Genomic DNA, 15,890 nt, shown 5'->3' with positions numbered 1-15,890 from the left:
TTGACAAGAACAGAGGGAGACACCATTAAGGCGGGTTCCCGCAGTGGCGGGGCAGCACACTTGAGACGCCGAGACCGGCTCCAGCCGAGGACCCCCCTGTTGATTTCCAAATCGCTGCGGTACTTCTCCCTTCCGAGACCCTGAGCGAGGAGACTGAAGTGAGAGGGACAGATGGCAGAGGCGAGGGATGGATGGAAGGCGGGAAGAGGAGAGGGCAGGTGGGCACAGCAAGCACAGGGCGAAAGGACGAACGAGGGCATGGCACAGCGGTCACACGACAGGACGAGGCGCGCTGCCTTAACCCAGCACAGGCATCAGCCCGGGTCGCACAGCGCCCAGCCCCAGGACCTCTGGGCGCGCGCGGCGCGTTCGTCCTGGAGCTCGGAGCCCCTGCAGCCGGGCCGCGCTGGGACTGCGCATGCGCACCTGGTTGCAGAGGCCTGAGCACCGTCTAGTTACGGTTCAACCCACAATGGAATGGAGGTCCGGCTCTTCAGCTCTTCCACGGCGACCCTGTCTTCAGTGGGGCTGGGGCTGTGCCCGCTGGTCAGATACAGTGTGGCCCCAGGGCCAGTGGGGTAATCTAAGGGCAGATGGAGGCTTGCCTATGTTTCTTAATGGGGCAGGGGGCAACTCTCTCAGCTTGGGCTGCCCCCGGGATGGGTGGCAGGTGCTGTCTTCCCGAGCACTGCAGAAAGCAGTCTGCCACCTCAGGGAAGCAACAGCTTGACCCACAGTTGCTACAGGACAAACAGCTCTCCCAGAACAGACCTGTCACCCTCTTTGGCACAAAGATACCTGTTCCTGAGGTGTGAAGAAGGGAGCACGGAGACACGTGTCTGGCCCACTTTTTCAGACACTTTAGTAACAGTGGTGCTACCCTGGCCGAGGTCTCGCAAACCACTGCTGCTGGTTTCCACAGAAAGGGCCGCAACCCTAGGCAGTCCAGAGGCCTTCAGCGGCACCGAGGGCAGGACGAGGTAGATGGGCAACCCACACACCCGGAAGCAGGCCTGCCAATTCCCCCGCCCCCTGCAAGAGGGGTACAGGCCGGGGAGATTCGCCAGATACAAGGGATGCAGTGGGAGGTAAAAAGTCCTTGGCCACAGCGCCCTAAGAGGTACAATCCTCCAGTGGGGAAAGTGAAAGTGAAAGTGAAGTCGCTCAGTTGTGTCGGACTCCTCGTGACCCCATAGACTGTAGCCTACCAGGCTCCTCTGTCCATGGGATTTTCCAGGCAAGAGTACTGGAGTGGGTTGCCATTTCCTTCTCCAGAGGATCTTCCCGACCCAAGGATCGAACCCAGGTCTCCTGCATTGTAGGCAGATGCTTTACCGTCTGAGCCACGACTAATTCTTATGCCATAAAACAAGAGGAGCTCACAATGCTCCGTGGCCCAGGGACAGGCAGGGACCCTGAGCTTCTTCGCTTGAAATCCATGTGCTCCATCCGTCACCCATATCATCTTTCTGGTTCTGTGTGCTGAAATCATGATCAGGGGTCTGGGATGCAGGGTGCGTGTGTGTCCATGTGTGACGGGGGGTGGGGAAAATAGTGTATGTATTCAAGGGTTCCCTTTCCAAAGCATCACTGAAATCAGTCTTTCTCTCATCTGGGATCCCTCCTCCTCCCAGTGCAAATTAGAGACTTGGGAAGAAATCTCAGCTATAAATCTGTGTGTGTATATGTGTTGGATTGGGGGCTGGTGAATGAGGACTGAGACAGCTGTGTCCCGGAACCTAATCGCTCAAGGTCAGGCAGAAGCGGGGGAGGGGACGCACTAGGAGTCCCAGAGCTACAGGCCCTTCACACAACTCCTCTGCCTCAGGGACTCGGGACCATTGCAAGAAAAATCTACAAAACGAATTAACTGCCCTGCAAAGAGGCTCCCTGAGAAGCATTTCCACAGCTGCTCTCTGGAAATTCAGAGCTGCCAGCCATTTTCCCCACATAGTCGGAGGAAACCCACCTGAGCTTGAAGGTAAAGCCACTCACACAATCCCAGGCCCAGGAGAAAAGTCCTGCCTCACATGGCAGAGTGGTGGAGGACCAGGCAAGGCACTCGGGGCAAGGTTTCAGTTATCACCTGCAAATGTCATGACCGCAGCCAGCTCTCTCCTCCACAAAGGCAGGGTCGCCCCAGGCAGGGGCCAAACAAGAAGGCATAAGGCACTTGCCTCTCGCTGGCTGTCTTCAGATGCCCCTGCTGGGCTAGCAGACTGCTCTGTGCAGAGTTCAGGTGGCCACATGCTGCCCTCAGACAGGAATGCAGATTGTAAGAGTGTGGAGCTGTGTCAGCTCTGAGCGATCCTGACCATGGGCCTTCCAAGAGAGGGAGTGGAGGGCTAGGTGGGAGGCTCATCAGCCCAGGGTGATGCTGGAGAGAGAAGCCGGGTCACTCTAGATGGAGCCCTGAGCCATTCTAGAGTCCAGGCTGTTCTAGATAGAGTCCTGAGCACACAGGCTCTGCATCACAGACCCCAACCCCCATCTCTGCACAACTACTTTCTTCTTAACTTAGCAGACCAGGAAGGGCCCTGAAAAGCACACAAATACAGGAGCCAGTGTGGCCACAGAGGCGGCAAAGCACTGCTCCCCCATGGAAGTCTGAAAGCCTGCCCCGGGAGGCAGGGGGGTCTGCCCTGGAGGAGGCTGAGAGCAAATTTACAAAGCGCCGGGAGCAGAGTGCACTGCGGTCCATCTCGAAGTGGCAGATAACTAGTTTTTCCTTTTCTGAGCAGCCTTTCTCTTCTTCTGTCGCTTCTTTTTTCCTATCTTTTCTTTTTTCCCCACTTTTTCTTCTCTGCTCCCCCTTAGATAAAATTAGTAGAACCATTAATAATGTTGAAATAAACAAGAGTACATGTCAGTCTGTGCAATATTTACAACTGGCCCGTGTATTTAACCCTGTCTTTACTCTCAGGCCTGGAGGCCCCTGGGCAAAGTACTGTCTGTCAGTATTTCATTAAAATAAGTCAGATATTTTCCCCAATTCCAAAAAAAACATTACACGAGCTTCCAGAGCACCGATATTTGTGAACTGGTTATAGCCATGGCCCATTGCCCGGCTTGACCCTGGTTCCCGCTATTGCCTGAGGCTTCTAACAGGGACCAGGGCTTGATATCTGTAAGGGTGGGAAGGCAGGCCCAGGGCCAGACTGTGTCACCCCAGCCTGCTCTCCTAGGGCTTCTTCACATCTCAATGCAGAGCTGAACTCCCTGCTTTATCTTAAACATCTCTGCATTTCAAATCAAATAAAGGAGGCTGGAGGACCAAGGTTTCAATGACCATCCAGGAGAAAAAAGAAGGCAGCCCGATCCCACCTTCTTTCTGGATGCCCGTGGACACCCCTGGTAATGACTGGGATTGTTCTGGAGAGCAAGGGAGAGAGCTGGTTAGCAGGATTTTATTAGAGCAACTTTATTAGAGCAATTGGCTCTTGACTGTCACATTAACATGATTCAAGCTGAATGGTATTTAATGATTTATGGGGTAAGGCCACCTGATCCTGAGAAAGCTTGATATTAACCATGGGCTGGAATTATGGGATTTTTACATGGGAAAATGTGAAAGCTGGGTATTATGAGGGTTGCGTCTCTGGAGATTACATGGGGATGTTAGGAGAACCAGGTTGGAGGAGGAAGGGGAAGAGGAATTAGTGAGTCAAATATTATTCTTCAGAAAACTAGCGCCACTGATTCCACTGTTTAAACAACAACACGAAAGCGTGAGCTGCAGACCTGACCTGCTCCTGAGCAAGGCCCCTGTACTGTCACTGGCCATGTGAACTCAGCAGAAGGGATGCAAGGCACCTGACCGGCAGGCCAGCTTATGTTTATAAATTACCAGAAACGTGTGTGAGCCCCGTGTCTGACAGTCAGTGGATTTTAGCTCAGGTAAATAAATTCCCACATACAGTAGGAGGTTTATACCATCAAACAACGAGCATTTTATTGCTAGTACATATAATGTCACATTTGATACAATTTTAGTACAAGTGAAAAAATACACTGTGGGTAACATTAAAAAGCTGCAATCACACTTATATGTCATATATACTTCTTTACAAATGGCCAGTAGTTTACGATAATAGAGAAATGTAACCTACTGACATTCATATGGCTCCACTTCAAATATAGGAACTGTTTGACTATAAATATATTTTGAAATACATTTGTCTACTAAAGGAACGTTTAAAAAAATTGTGCACGAAAATATATATATATGCCTTGCAAAAAGTTACAAATACCACCAGGCCCATCTGTGGATCCCATTTATGCATGGGAATTTCATCTTGCCAACATTTCTGATTGGAACCTGAAACTGTGCTGTGGCTTCAGGAGGAGGGGTTAGTGGTCAGAGTCTCGTTTATTCATCTATTTTTTCACTTCTGATTTCAGAAACCTCAGAATTTGTAGAGCCTCCATGGCCTAAATAGGCTTCAGAGGCAATCACAGAAACCAAATTCCTCAAAGGAAACCCTCAGATTGAAAATTGCATTTGATTCTGCAAAGACTGTCTTTCATGGGAAGGCGGAGACATGATCTCATACCCCCAGCAGAGGGCCAGCCCCATTCTGGAGAAGGCCAGAGAAGGATCTCACAGAGGGCCTGCGGACGAGGGGTGGGCAAAGGGAGGAGGGGGGCCACAGAGCTGGAGCCCGTGCGGTCACCCTCCTCCAGCTGGGAGCGTACAGAAATGAGAAGCAGAAGCAAGATGAAAGCATGCTCTGGGAAGCAGGGAGAGGCTGGGAATGATCCAGAGAGGGTCTCTGAGCACAGTCCCCAGTGATGGCAGTTCTACGTGGAGCTCTCCTCTAATCACTGAGCTTGAACGAGGAGGTGTAAGGCAGCGGCCACTGCCGAGCACCGGCCAGCATCTGGGTTGTCATTCTAGTAGTGCTTCCCCTGCCGGAGCTGCCCACAGCCTTCCTCCCAGCCTCAGCGTCTGGAGGAAGAATGCTTTTCTCAGCTCCCTGCTTGGCCATCACCTGACTGTGCTCAGACTCCCCAGGGGAGAAAAGGAGAATCTCCAAAACAAACCAAATACAGAGCTTGAAGTAATTATCAATTGAAAAAAGGGTAATGAGTGATGATGACTACAATGATCACGAGGTAACAGGCTGCTGGGAAGTGCTGATGGGTGATATAATTTCTTAGAAAAACCCCAGTTATACAACAGCCAACGTGAAGAGTGTGGAGGAGTACACGCTGCAGCACTGTGCCATGTGCTGTAAATGCAGCTGTCTGCGTACCGGGCGAAGCTCACGCCCATCCCCAGGCCAATGCCCTGCCCCAGGCATACCCTTCCTCCCCCGCACCTTTGCCCTTTTATCTCATTCAGGTTTAGCTTTCCTCGGGTGGGTCTAGTGGAAAGTCCGTTTTGGTTGTTGTGCTTACTTGTTTAAAGCTTTGTCCAGGTATTCCTGAATCCACTTCAATTTCGGGTCAATGCACACTTGCCTATTGTTGTTCTTCAGCCTTGCCCTGTCAAAACAGAAGAGGCGACAGTATGCAGCTGAGCAGACGGGGGCACGGCTGTGACCCGGGCCACTGCTCACCTGATACCCAGGTGTGGACCCCACTGGAGCCTCCCAGCCAGCTCAGGCACAGAAGGAACTCATGATGTGCCAGGGAGACAATGCTAGCCACGCTGCAGGTTTCACCCCAGAGACACTGGGAAGAGAAGGAAGGTCTTTAAGGAGTCCAGAGAGAACTCACACATGGAACACTTGAGCTGGCTTTTGAAGGATAAGTAGGAGTGGGCAAGTAAAGGGGGAGAGAAAAGTAAGCGCAAATACTCCAGGGGGGTGACAGTGCAGAGAGAATGTGGAGGGGTTGGAGAGACGGGACCCTGAAGAAGCCTGCGGCCAGGTGTAAGGAGCAAAGAAGAGGGGCTTTATCTGCAATTTTGTTTGTGATGGGAACTCGTGGGGACTTTGAACCGGAGGGTGGCAGAAGCAGATTTGTATTTTGATGGATCATCTTGACAGTACATGGAAGACAGACTTAGGAGTAAGCCTGGGGCCTGGAGCCCTACAGAGAAGTATGAGCAATAGTCTGGGGGATGGGAGAGGTGAGAGTGCAGTAGGGGGAGCGACAGGTGCAGGGTGGGAGGGATGGGCAAGGGGGTGAGGGATGGGGAAGGGGGTGAGGGATGGGGAAGGGGGTGAGGATGTGGAAGGGGGTGAGGATGGGGAAGGGGGTGAGGATGGGGAAGGGGGTGAGGGATGGGGAAGGGGGTGAGGATGGGGAAGGGGGTGAGGATGGGGAAGGGGGTGAGGGATGGGGAAGGGGGTGAGGATGGGGAAGGGGGTGAGGGATGGGGAAGGGGGTGACGGATGGGGAAGGGGGTGACGGATGGGGAAGGGGGTGAGGATGGGGAAGGGGGTGAGGGAGAGGAAGTGTCGGCAGTTTGCCAGAAAATGGTTTCCAGAGAGATTTTACAAGTTCACTGAGTGTTCATGGTCTCATTTGTTCTCTGAAAGTTTGGTGTGCACCCTGTCACCTCCATTCATAGCCTCCCTCCCTAAAGACTCCTGGAGGAGAGCCTGGACTTCTCTCTGGATCTCCATAAAACCCTGGTACCAGGTAATGTCAAGCAGCCTGAGGACACTACCACACCCCAGCCACTCAGCATCCGTGAGGACGCCTGGGGCCAGCACAGTGGCTCGCCAACACTCACAGGAGTCTTCACACAGCCTGCCTGTTGAGCCAACGAGCTGAGCAGAAGCCTGTCTCAGAGCAAGGGGGACTGAGGTCCAGTTCTGGGGTCTGCTGGTTTTTAATGTTGTGCTTGTGCACACAGACCTGAGGACTCTGGCTTCTTCCAGCTCGAGATGCAGTCCCAGGCAGGAAAACCTGCAGAGTCTCCACTGCAGAGTGGCCCATCCTCACTGAAGTTAATATCTGATTAAATACTTCTCAAATGACAGAGTATTGTATTACAAGCAAAGAAAAAAATTCATCTCCTAGTGCCCTAAAACATAGTGTAAATGACAAACACATTCAAGGCAGAAAGGCTAGGAAAAAAAGACAAAGAAGAATCAAACCTAAAACCAGTTGCTGTTGGGTGGAACATCGTCAGGTAGCTTTTCTTCCACCTGTTGCATCCCCCGCCAAGCTCAGGGCAAGTGAGCACACGGACATGGGGGCACTGGAGGTCTGGGCGATGGACACCCACGTGTGGCTTTCCTTCTGCACCCGGCCCAGCCTCCCGCACTCCAGGAGAGATCTTTGTCTTCTGCATATGTGATTTTGGTGCGTCTCGTTCCCCACATGAATGAAATCAAATGTTAGCAGCTGCCATCAACAGCAGCAAAACAAAACCTTGTGTGTTGGGTTTCAGAAAATGCAGTTAAGTGAGCTGGTGATTTTGAGTTTCACCAAACAGTTGAATGATGGCTTCAGCTGCATTTGGGTCTTGTGATTTTGTGCTGTGATAAAGCATTAAATGAGGGCACCAAAACCCTGAAACTGGTAGAACTATTACTAGCAAGGGGCTGGTTAATTTACTGTACTTCAGCAGAAGAAACTTTGGTGAAGTTCATGTTCCTCCAGTCTAAGGGGCGCATCTGAATGTGCTCCCATCTCTTAAACTAAAGGGAGGAAGCATGGAAAGAGGAGGCAAGGACCTGTGGGAGCACAGCACCCAGGCTTAGGGCACCAGGGCTAAGAGCAGCTTTTGAAACTCCTTCCTGGTGGTAATATCAGCTGCCGCTAATCAGGCCGGGTTCGAGGCTGGACACTCGGCACGTGTCACTTCTCTAGCTTTAACGCGTCTGCAGGTTAGGCGTCACTATGCCCGTTTCTGGAGGATGATGTCACTATGCCCGTTTCTGGAGGACGATGTTGAGACTTACACGATCTGAAGGGAGCAGTTTGGAGTGTTGAGGATTTTGAGGTGCTTGACGTTGGCTTTGGCGACATGGCTCTCAAAGAATCGGCAAGGGCATCTGTAGCTCAGGCTGACCGGTTTCGCTGGAAAGGGAAATGAGAACAAGGCAGCTTGTTATTTTCCTGCTGGGCCTTGGGGATACAAGGGTGACTGAGTCTGCAGCCGAGGGATCAGGTGGTGGTTTGCTAGGGAGTCACGGGTGCCCCGTGGCAGAGACCTTCACCTTGGGCCACACAGGGAGCTCTGAGTGGGCTTGGGCTCAGCTTCGACAAGGCAAGAAGCCAGAAGGACCTGAGGAGGCTAGACCCTATGAGGGTAGGGAAGCTAACATAAGAAGCCTCCTGCTCCTGTGTCTCAAAATAAAGGGCATGAATTACAGGAGAGGACTGTTTCAGCCCAAGGCACTGAGGTTCCCAGTTATTCTTTGCAAAATCAACTCTTCCAGGGCCTACTGAGTAAGACTTCCCCATTCAGGGAAAAGCAAGAAGGAAGAAGGAGGCTCCAGGCTTGCTCCCTCCTCCTCCTCCCCCAGAGAAGCCACTGCAGCTTCCCTGGGAATGCTGCCCTCCCCCACCTGCAGTCTTCTCCCCCCTCACATTTACCTTAAGCTCAGGCAAACCACAAAAGAATTCCCAACTGGCTTCCTCCCTCGGAATCCCCAGAGGGCAGGCGAGGGCCCACCTTCTCCCTGCACTTGCAGGGCTGCAGCACAAGGATGCTCCAGCCTCCTGGGTTGTATTCCATCTTTGTTTGCCAATCCACTAATTTGCAAAATGCCATAATTGACACTCATTAGTGTAAATTAGCAAAAGGCTCCTGCAGAACCCACGGCTCACCCTGTAAGTCTAGAATTGCCAGCCCAGGGGCAGGGGTGGGGGGTGGAGTGGGTGCGGGTAGGGTTGGGGGGAGTGGATCCTAGGATTTGTGTGTGTGTGTCTGTGTGCGCATTTTCTGCAGATTTTATCCAAGCCCTACTTAATACCCCAAATTATTTGAATTTGTGGATCCTTTCATCAGGGATTAAATGTATGTCTGAGAATATTTAGTCCAGAGATTTTTTTTTTTTAAGTTTGCCTGTTTACAGAGCTCCCAGAAGCCTCTTGGTGGTTCTGAATTTCCATGCTTTGGGGCAAGAGAGCTGGGGAAGCTTATGAGCAAGGGACTTTTTTTTTCTTCTAAAGGCTGAATTTAGTTGAGAGGCCATGGCCACCGAGTCAAGGGGTAAGCGGACCACCTGGCCCCTCCCAAGATCAAACTCGACTCCCTGAAAACCAGGAAGAAGAAGCCTGGTTTCCAGGTGCTCAGTGACTGTGGCGCTAGGGAGCCCGGAGCAGCCGTCAGGTTTACGCCTGGGCTGACTCCAGAAAGGCACTGCTGGGCCAGGCTTTTAGCAACTGCACCAGGTCCCTGCAGAAGTCTGCAGGGCTCTGTAACCAGAGCACCTGGGAAAGTGGCCTAGATCTGGGGGCTGGGCTGCCTCAGTAAAGGAAGAGTCAAAGTCCCCCTAGTCAGTGTCCTGGGACCAGGTCCCAGCTGAGCAGAACCAGACTGTGGGTCCCAGGGGTGAGGCAGCGTTGGTCCCAATCCCAGAGCATCAAGCTGGAAGGTGCACAGCGTGACAGCTGCTGGGGCGATGCTGTGGGTGGTGGGGGCTGCTCCTTGCCCCCGTCCCCCAGACGCGGCTTGGACTCCATTAACCAAGCAGTGAGATCAGGCCAGAAATCAGAGCCCATTCTGAGCTCAAAACACAAGCTTTCTCTTTTTCTCCTCTCCCCTCTCCACCCCCCTGGGATTATCCATTTCCTTCAAAGGCAATTTTTCATTCTTGCTCCCAGGACCCAGTTGCCTGCCTATCAAGTGGAGACTTTCAACAGGTTTTTTAAAGTGACAGAGCCCCAAGTGTTCTTACCAAGAGAGCTGGGTGCTGTGTCCACCTGGTTACTGACCGTCCTGCCAGCTTTTCACCAATATTACTAACTTTGCCAACTGTTTTGCATATGTACAGGCAAGAGGCCTGACTGCCCCAGATGTTACCCAGGAGTGGGGTGAACTTGGCTTCTGGTGAAGTTGGCATCTGGTGAACTGGGCTCTGCTCCACAGCAGTCCTTTCACACTAATGCAGAGACAGGAGCTCCTGAGTCAGCCCCTCCAACCAAGCCTGGGAATAGGACCCAGGGCATCCAGGGACCCAGAAGCCCAGAGCATCCAGGGACCCAGCTTTGTGGTTGAGGTCAAGCAACGGAAGGAGGGTAGAAGCCAGAGCCAGAGCCTGAACATGGGGACTCAGCGTGAGCACCCTCTCTCGGTGGTCACAAAGTGCCTCCTGACCTACGCATGCAAGGAGAGCATGACCATCCTGACCTGGCCACTCAACTGCCAAGAGGCAACTCAGATGGGCAAGCAACCAGCACTTCTCAGAGCTAGGAGGAGCCTGTGAACGAGGCCCCCACTCCTTCTGCGTTCCCCAGGGTCAGCTGAGCCCAGGACTCCAAGACCTGGGTCCCTGCATTCCAGTCATTTCTGCAGTTCCCCAGGGGAGGTGGCAGCCAGAGGAAGCACCATTTCCTCCTCCAACAGCTGGATGGTAACACCTCCACTTTAGCCAAACCACTCAATTGTTAACAGCCTCAAACCAGAGCGTTCCCCATGACCTGGGGCCAGGACTGTGTAAAGAAAAGGCTAGGTTACTTTTTCACCTTACAGAAAAACAACAACAATCTAAATTTCCTTTGGGGGCAGTACCACTGTAGCTTTGACCAGCAACTTGCTACACTTGTAGGGAACCCTTCCCAGGTGGTCAGTCACCAGCAATGGAGAATGCAGCCTGCGGTCTTCTGTGCAAACCCAGCTGACTTCTCCAGGGTCTGAGCCCCCAAACTGACCTCAGCTGCAGGGAGATCTCAGTGTTCTTCAACCCTCTCTGCAGGACTGGTTAGAAACTTCGCAGCCAAGAACTCTCAGCAGGGCCTGACCAGGCTGACTTGGTTTTGTTTTGTGTGTTCAGAGGCAATGGTTTATTTTGCTTTGCAGCAGCGGTGTCCTGTAACAGGACAGTGAGTTTTCTCTTAAGCCTCAAAAGGAAAAAACGCTCTCTCCCTCTCACAGTGAAACGGGACACCACCTTTCCCCGTGGCCTAAGGCGTTGGCGATTGAATTTTGCAGCAGCGCTCAGCTCGCTTCGAGGTGGAGAGCTCAGTCGGCTGGTGACAAAGGCGCCTGTCTGCAGGTGTGCTTGGGGGACTGGGTAGGAGCATGCATGACCCGGATGGCGCCTGGGTCTCTCTTGGGTGACCCCAGGAAGAGGCAGGGAAGGCACTGGCTGGGTGCGCGTCCCGCTTCGCCGCGTGGCTGCAGACCGCACCACGGGTACGGAAGCGCAGCCAGGCGTTTGGCTCAAACCCGACAGCTGCTCGGAACGAGACGCCCGCGGAGCCCCACTTAGGTGGGTGCAGAAAGAGGGTAGGCCTCGCGTAAATGGGACGCCTCGCGGCTGACAGGATCGCATCGCCACGACAAACAAGTCGCGGTGCCAGACAGGCTTTGCAAAGCGCTCTCTCCAACACGAACCGCAGATCGCATGTCCGGTGCGCTGCGCTGCGGGGCCCCGGAGCCCACTCGCCTCTGGAAACTTAGCTGCGCTCGGAAGGCACTAATCTGGGAGCTGGGTGGTCAAGGGCCGGGGACCCGCGGCTCCCGGCTCAGCTCCACACCTCGGCGCCCTCGCTAGCCGACTCCGAAAGCGCCCGGGGCGCGCTCGCACCCAACTATCCTGCGCGACCAAGCTCTGCAGCCCGCCCGAGGTCGGCGGCTGCTCCCGCGTCCCGGAACCCAAGCCCTGTCGCGGAGTGCGAAGCCTCGGAGCGGGGTCCCTGGGGGGCGGGGGACTTCGAACACCGTACGCCGAGGGAGTGCGCCCCGCGAAGCGGGCTGCCTCAACCTCCGGGGTGCGGAGCGGCGCGGGCTGCGCTCGCTCGGGACAGCTCGGGCAGGGGCAGAGGAGCCGGGGCCCTCGCCGAGCCCGGCGCCCGGCGCCTGCCCACGCCCCGGTCGCTGGGCGCACTCACCGTCGCTGAGGCACAGCGCAGTCAGCACGAGGGCCAGCACGACGAAGACCTTGGCATCCATGGCACTAGCCGGCGGCGGGCAGACCGAGGCCGGGCGCGGAGGGGATGCGGCGGCGGAGAGTGAAAGTGCGGCGGCAGGAGGCGCGCGCCCGGCACTTTAGAGGCGAGAGCGGGGCGGGGCGGGCGCGCGGCGAGGGGCGGGCCTGGAGCTGAATCCGGGCTGTGGCCGGGGGCTTGGACCGGAGTCCCTCCCAGCCGGCCGCTCCCCCTGTCCCCTCCCTTCCCACCCCTGCCCCAGCGCTGGATGCTCCCGGGGCTGCGATGCGCTCCAGTTTTTGACCTCTCAGTTGCACTGGGTCCTGCTTTGGAAATCCGACCTGCAGCAGGTCGGAAGCCAGTGCCCAGGGAGGGTTGGAGACAGGGCTGGTAACTGTTCCCATTATGCAGACGGAGAGACTGAGTCCCAGAGGCTAGAACTGAATGAGAACCAAGGGAAAACAAACAGGTCGGTCCTAGAGGTAAGGGCCAGCTAGGCCAGTGGCGTACTGAGTAGGCTAATAGCGTCCTATTTGGGGAGTGTAGGACCTGGAAGTGACCACGGGCCTCGGCTTGCTGCACTGCGGCCGGCTAAACTGGAACCAAGGGAACCAAACTGGTCTTTGCATCAGAGCTTCTCTTATTCCAAGCCAAAGCTATCACTTATGTATCAACCGAGTCTCAGTTTACTCAAGTATGAAGTTGAAGCTTTAAAATAGAATAATGTGCCGTCAAAAGGAAATAATGCCAGTTCGCCCCGGAGGCTTTTAGTAACCATGCATTTATTCAGCCCTTTGCACCTGCTCTTCAACTGAGAAATGGGTTAGTTCCCACCCTGCGAAGGGGAACTATGGGAATTGACTTGAGACCACCGCGAAGTGTTCAACACTCAGTCTGACACATAGTCAGTACTCAAGAAATGGAAGTTAGAAATAACTATTCACACTTCAGTATTTTCTCCTTCTTCCCATCGGATGTTCTTACCACCCGAAACAATGAGAGAACTCTCCTCTCCTTCCCACACCCAGGACGGTGCTCCTGGAGTTGGTCTTTTTGGTTTAGAGACTATACCAATAGGGTCGTCCCTCGGCGGTGTCCAGCCCTCCCAGCAGGCTGCTGCGCCCCAACCTGGACACATGAGAAGGTCCCGAAGTGGACAGGGGTGCAAGCAGGCGGTCTGGAAGGCGCGGGGGTGAGAAAAGTGCCCTTTTGATCCTCTCTAGTGATCACAAGCCTCCCCGGCCACCTCCGTCTGTTCTTTCCCTTGTAATCTGACAGTGGAGTGGATTCTGTCCCGGCGTCCATCCAAGCGGCGCTTGCTCGGTGGGGACAAGTCTCTGGAGTCCCGAATCTCTGGCCTTGGGGGAGTGGGCAGGGCCTGCCGGCCCTGGGCTCAATTGCTCAAACTGGGGGCCAAGGAAAGGGGAAATCAGCAAGAAACAGCGAGAGCTCCAGGATTCCAGTCGTGGGGATGGTTGTCTTTTGTTTTTCCAAACTACTGTCGCACCCAATTTGATGCCTTGTGAATCCGTGTTCATTCTTTCATTCATTCCCTCCCGGCCGAGCTCACTTCTGGGTACTGGGCGTTGAGCCGGGACTCTCACCGACTTGGTCTCTGCCCTTAAAGAATTACCAATCCAATGGATAATAGAGTCCTCCCCGGCCGGCCATCGCCTCCTCTCGGGAAAGCTGGAGCGGATAATCTCCAAGTTGCCGAGCCCTAGCCGACTGCGAACCAGCTAGAGCGCAGCGGCCGAGCTCGGGCGCCCTCTGGTGACGACGTCTCTCATTTCCCCTCCTACCCCTCCCCCATGCCCCTGGGGTCCGAGTGGACCAAGTCTGGGGCCAGCCCCAGGTCCCTGAGCAGACTGGTAAAGCTACAAGGTTCAGTCTTACTCGGGCGGCGGGGACTTAGGGGCACATCGTGAAACCTACAGCCCGGCGAGAGATGCGCGGGTGGCGTTTTACCTGCAAGACCGGCCAAAGCCAATGCGAAAATCTCCTGCTTGTTTCCTTTTTGTCACAAAATCGATAGCTGCTCCCAGAGTTTAAGGGAGTCACTGGGAGGGATCCACGTGGACTGGTGGGAAACCAGGGCCTTCTGCTTGGCCGCTTCCCGCTATCCCAGAACAGACATCAGTGTGGACAGACATCATTGACCCTTCACTGCCTCTATTAATTCATTACAGTTCTTCCTGAGCACCTGTTATGTTCCAGACACGAATAAGTGTTTGAAATATGTTAGTAAAGGAGGCACAAACAAACAAACAACCCAAACCCCTGTCCTCCTGGAGTGTACACCCTGGGAGGTGGGGGAAAGAAAATGGGCAGTACAGGTAAGTAACTAAGCGGATTGTCAAGTGATAGAAAAATCATTGAGTGAAAAAGTGAACCAGAAGGAAGGGGAGTGAGTTAGACTTTTAGATAGGGAAGCCAAGGATCTGTAACATGTCCACAGTCTATAAGTTGGCAAGCTATTTAAATTTAAAACTCTGTGCAAGTCAACACTCTGGGGACCAGGGACATCAGACTGTCTACCCTTTTAACCTGGGCTCTGTGCTCTGTCCCAGGGAAGCCTCCCAAATTCAAGGCAGCAGGGCACACCACCCTTTCTCTGTCCTTTGCTTGTGACACTATCTCTGCATAAAAGGCTCCACCTTCTTTCTCTGCCGGGAAACTCGGTTTCCTATCAAGGCCCAAAGCAATGCCACCTTCCCTGTGAGACTTCATGCACACTCAGCACTCAGAGCTGCAGCTCCTCAAGGACACCTCAGTCAAGAGGAGTTCAGGGTCAGAAGGAGGCAGGGGTCTGGCTGTTAACAGACAGATATATTTCCAAGGCATGGGCTCTGGACCCCTGGTGGGTGTAGAGCCTCCCTGTGGCTCTCTACCCAGCCTGGGCTGTTCATACCTTCAGAATTCAGTGGCGGGGTTTTTGGAGGAGGACTTAGCACAGGGTTGAAGGTTGGCACCCAATCAGTGTTTCCCAGGGTGAAACCATCAAGGTGACTTTAGGTAGTACTCGGAAAACATTGTTTTAGAAACCATGGATTTATATATTTATTTTTTAAAGTGATAAGAAAAAAAGTATAACTAGCACCTTAAAGCAGGCATTTCAGATATTGCTCAAGACATTTCATTTTAAAATATATGACTTAAGTTTTAAAAAATAGATTTAAACTAACAAAGCAGTCAATGGTATAGGTGGTTGGGGAAAGAGCAAAACATCAGTGATACAAAAGGTCTGAAGTTTGAAAATAAATAAAGACCATTTTAAAATTACTTGATACTCCCACCCTTTTTAAAAACAAACTGTTTGGTCTTAAAGTGGTAAAACCAAATCATACAAGGGAGATATGCTGTCTTCACTCTTGCCATCCAGACGAGCCCAGAAGGTGCTCACCCAGGAGTGCTCACTCGGGTTGGCAATCTATGAGATTCCAAACTCTGGCCCTGGAGACCCACAGGCCTCCCGCTTCAGCCATGAGTCTCCTTTCACACATCTCTGAGTGTGGGCCTGAGGGGCTCAGCCAAGGACGACAGCATGTGCTACACCCTCCCTGCCCCCGCTCTCCCATCGTTGACATCTAGCATTGGGGTTCACCAGGGTGTGTCCCACTCTGCGAACCAGCAGCCAAGGAAGAACGACAAAGCTTCAGAGCCTGCTGTCATCTGTGGAATGGGTATATTAGCCCTCCCGTTGGCTTTGGGATTTGCTGGGTGTGAAAGAAAACACTTGGCACAGAGAAGGCCCTCGGAAGATATTTACACAGGACTTCAGTTTGCTTTCTCTGAATCTGTCACATTTGGTTCTTACAAAGACGACACCTGCAGAAGAAACCCTAATACCTCAGTTCTGTAGACAGGAGGCTAAAGTTCAGAGCGGTTCAAGG

At 53.5% G+C, this 15,890-nt stretch overlaps 1 protein-coding gene across 4 annotated transcripts in view; it reads right to left on the bottom strand.

The window, feature by feature from the left end:
- Positions 1-12,126, bottom strand: part of CXCL12 (C-X-C motif chemokine ligand 12) — a 29,241-nt gene extending 17,115 nt beyond the window's left edge. For 2 of the 4 annotated variants that reach the window (XM_019953846.2, XM_019953848.2), the window contains exons 1-3: positions 11,962-12,126; positions 7,863-7,980; positions 5,401-5,487 (exon numbers count right to left, since the gene is read on the bottom strand). In XM_019953846.2, coding sequence (XP_019809405.1) covers positions 5,401-5,487; positions 7,863-7,980; positions 11,962-12,022 — 266 coding nt within the window. In that variant the 5' untranslated portion in view covers positions 12,023-12,126. Of the gene's footprint in view, positions 1-3; positions 2,813-3,922; positions 4,949-5,400; positions 5,488-7,862; positions 7,981-11,961 lie in introns of those variants that run through there. The other 2 variants (XM_019953845.2, XM_019953849.2) reach the window with 2 other exon arrangements.
- Positions 12,127-15,890: the final 3,764 nt, after the last annotated feature.

This window comes from Bos indicus, chromosome 28 (genome assembly GCF_029378745.1).
Source record: "Bos indicus isolate NIAB-ARS_2022 breed Sahiwal x Tharparkar chromosome 28, NIAB-ARS_B.indTharparkar_mat_pri_1.0, whole genome shotgun sequence".
Lineage (NCBI taxonomy): Eukaryota > Metazoa > Chordata > Mammalia > Artiodactyla > Bovidae > Bos > Bos indicus.
Note: the sequence above shows the minus strand (reverse complement) of the source record. Positions and strands in the feature narration are given on the sequence as shown.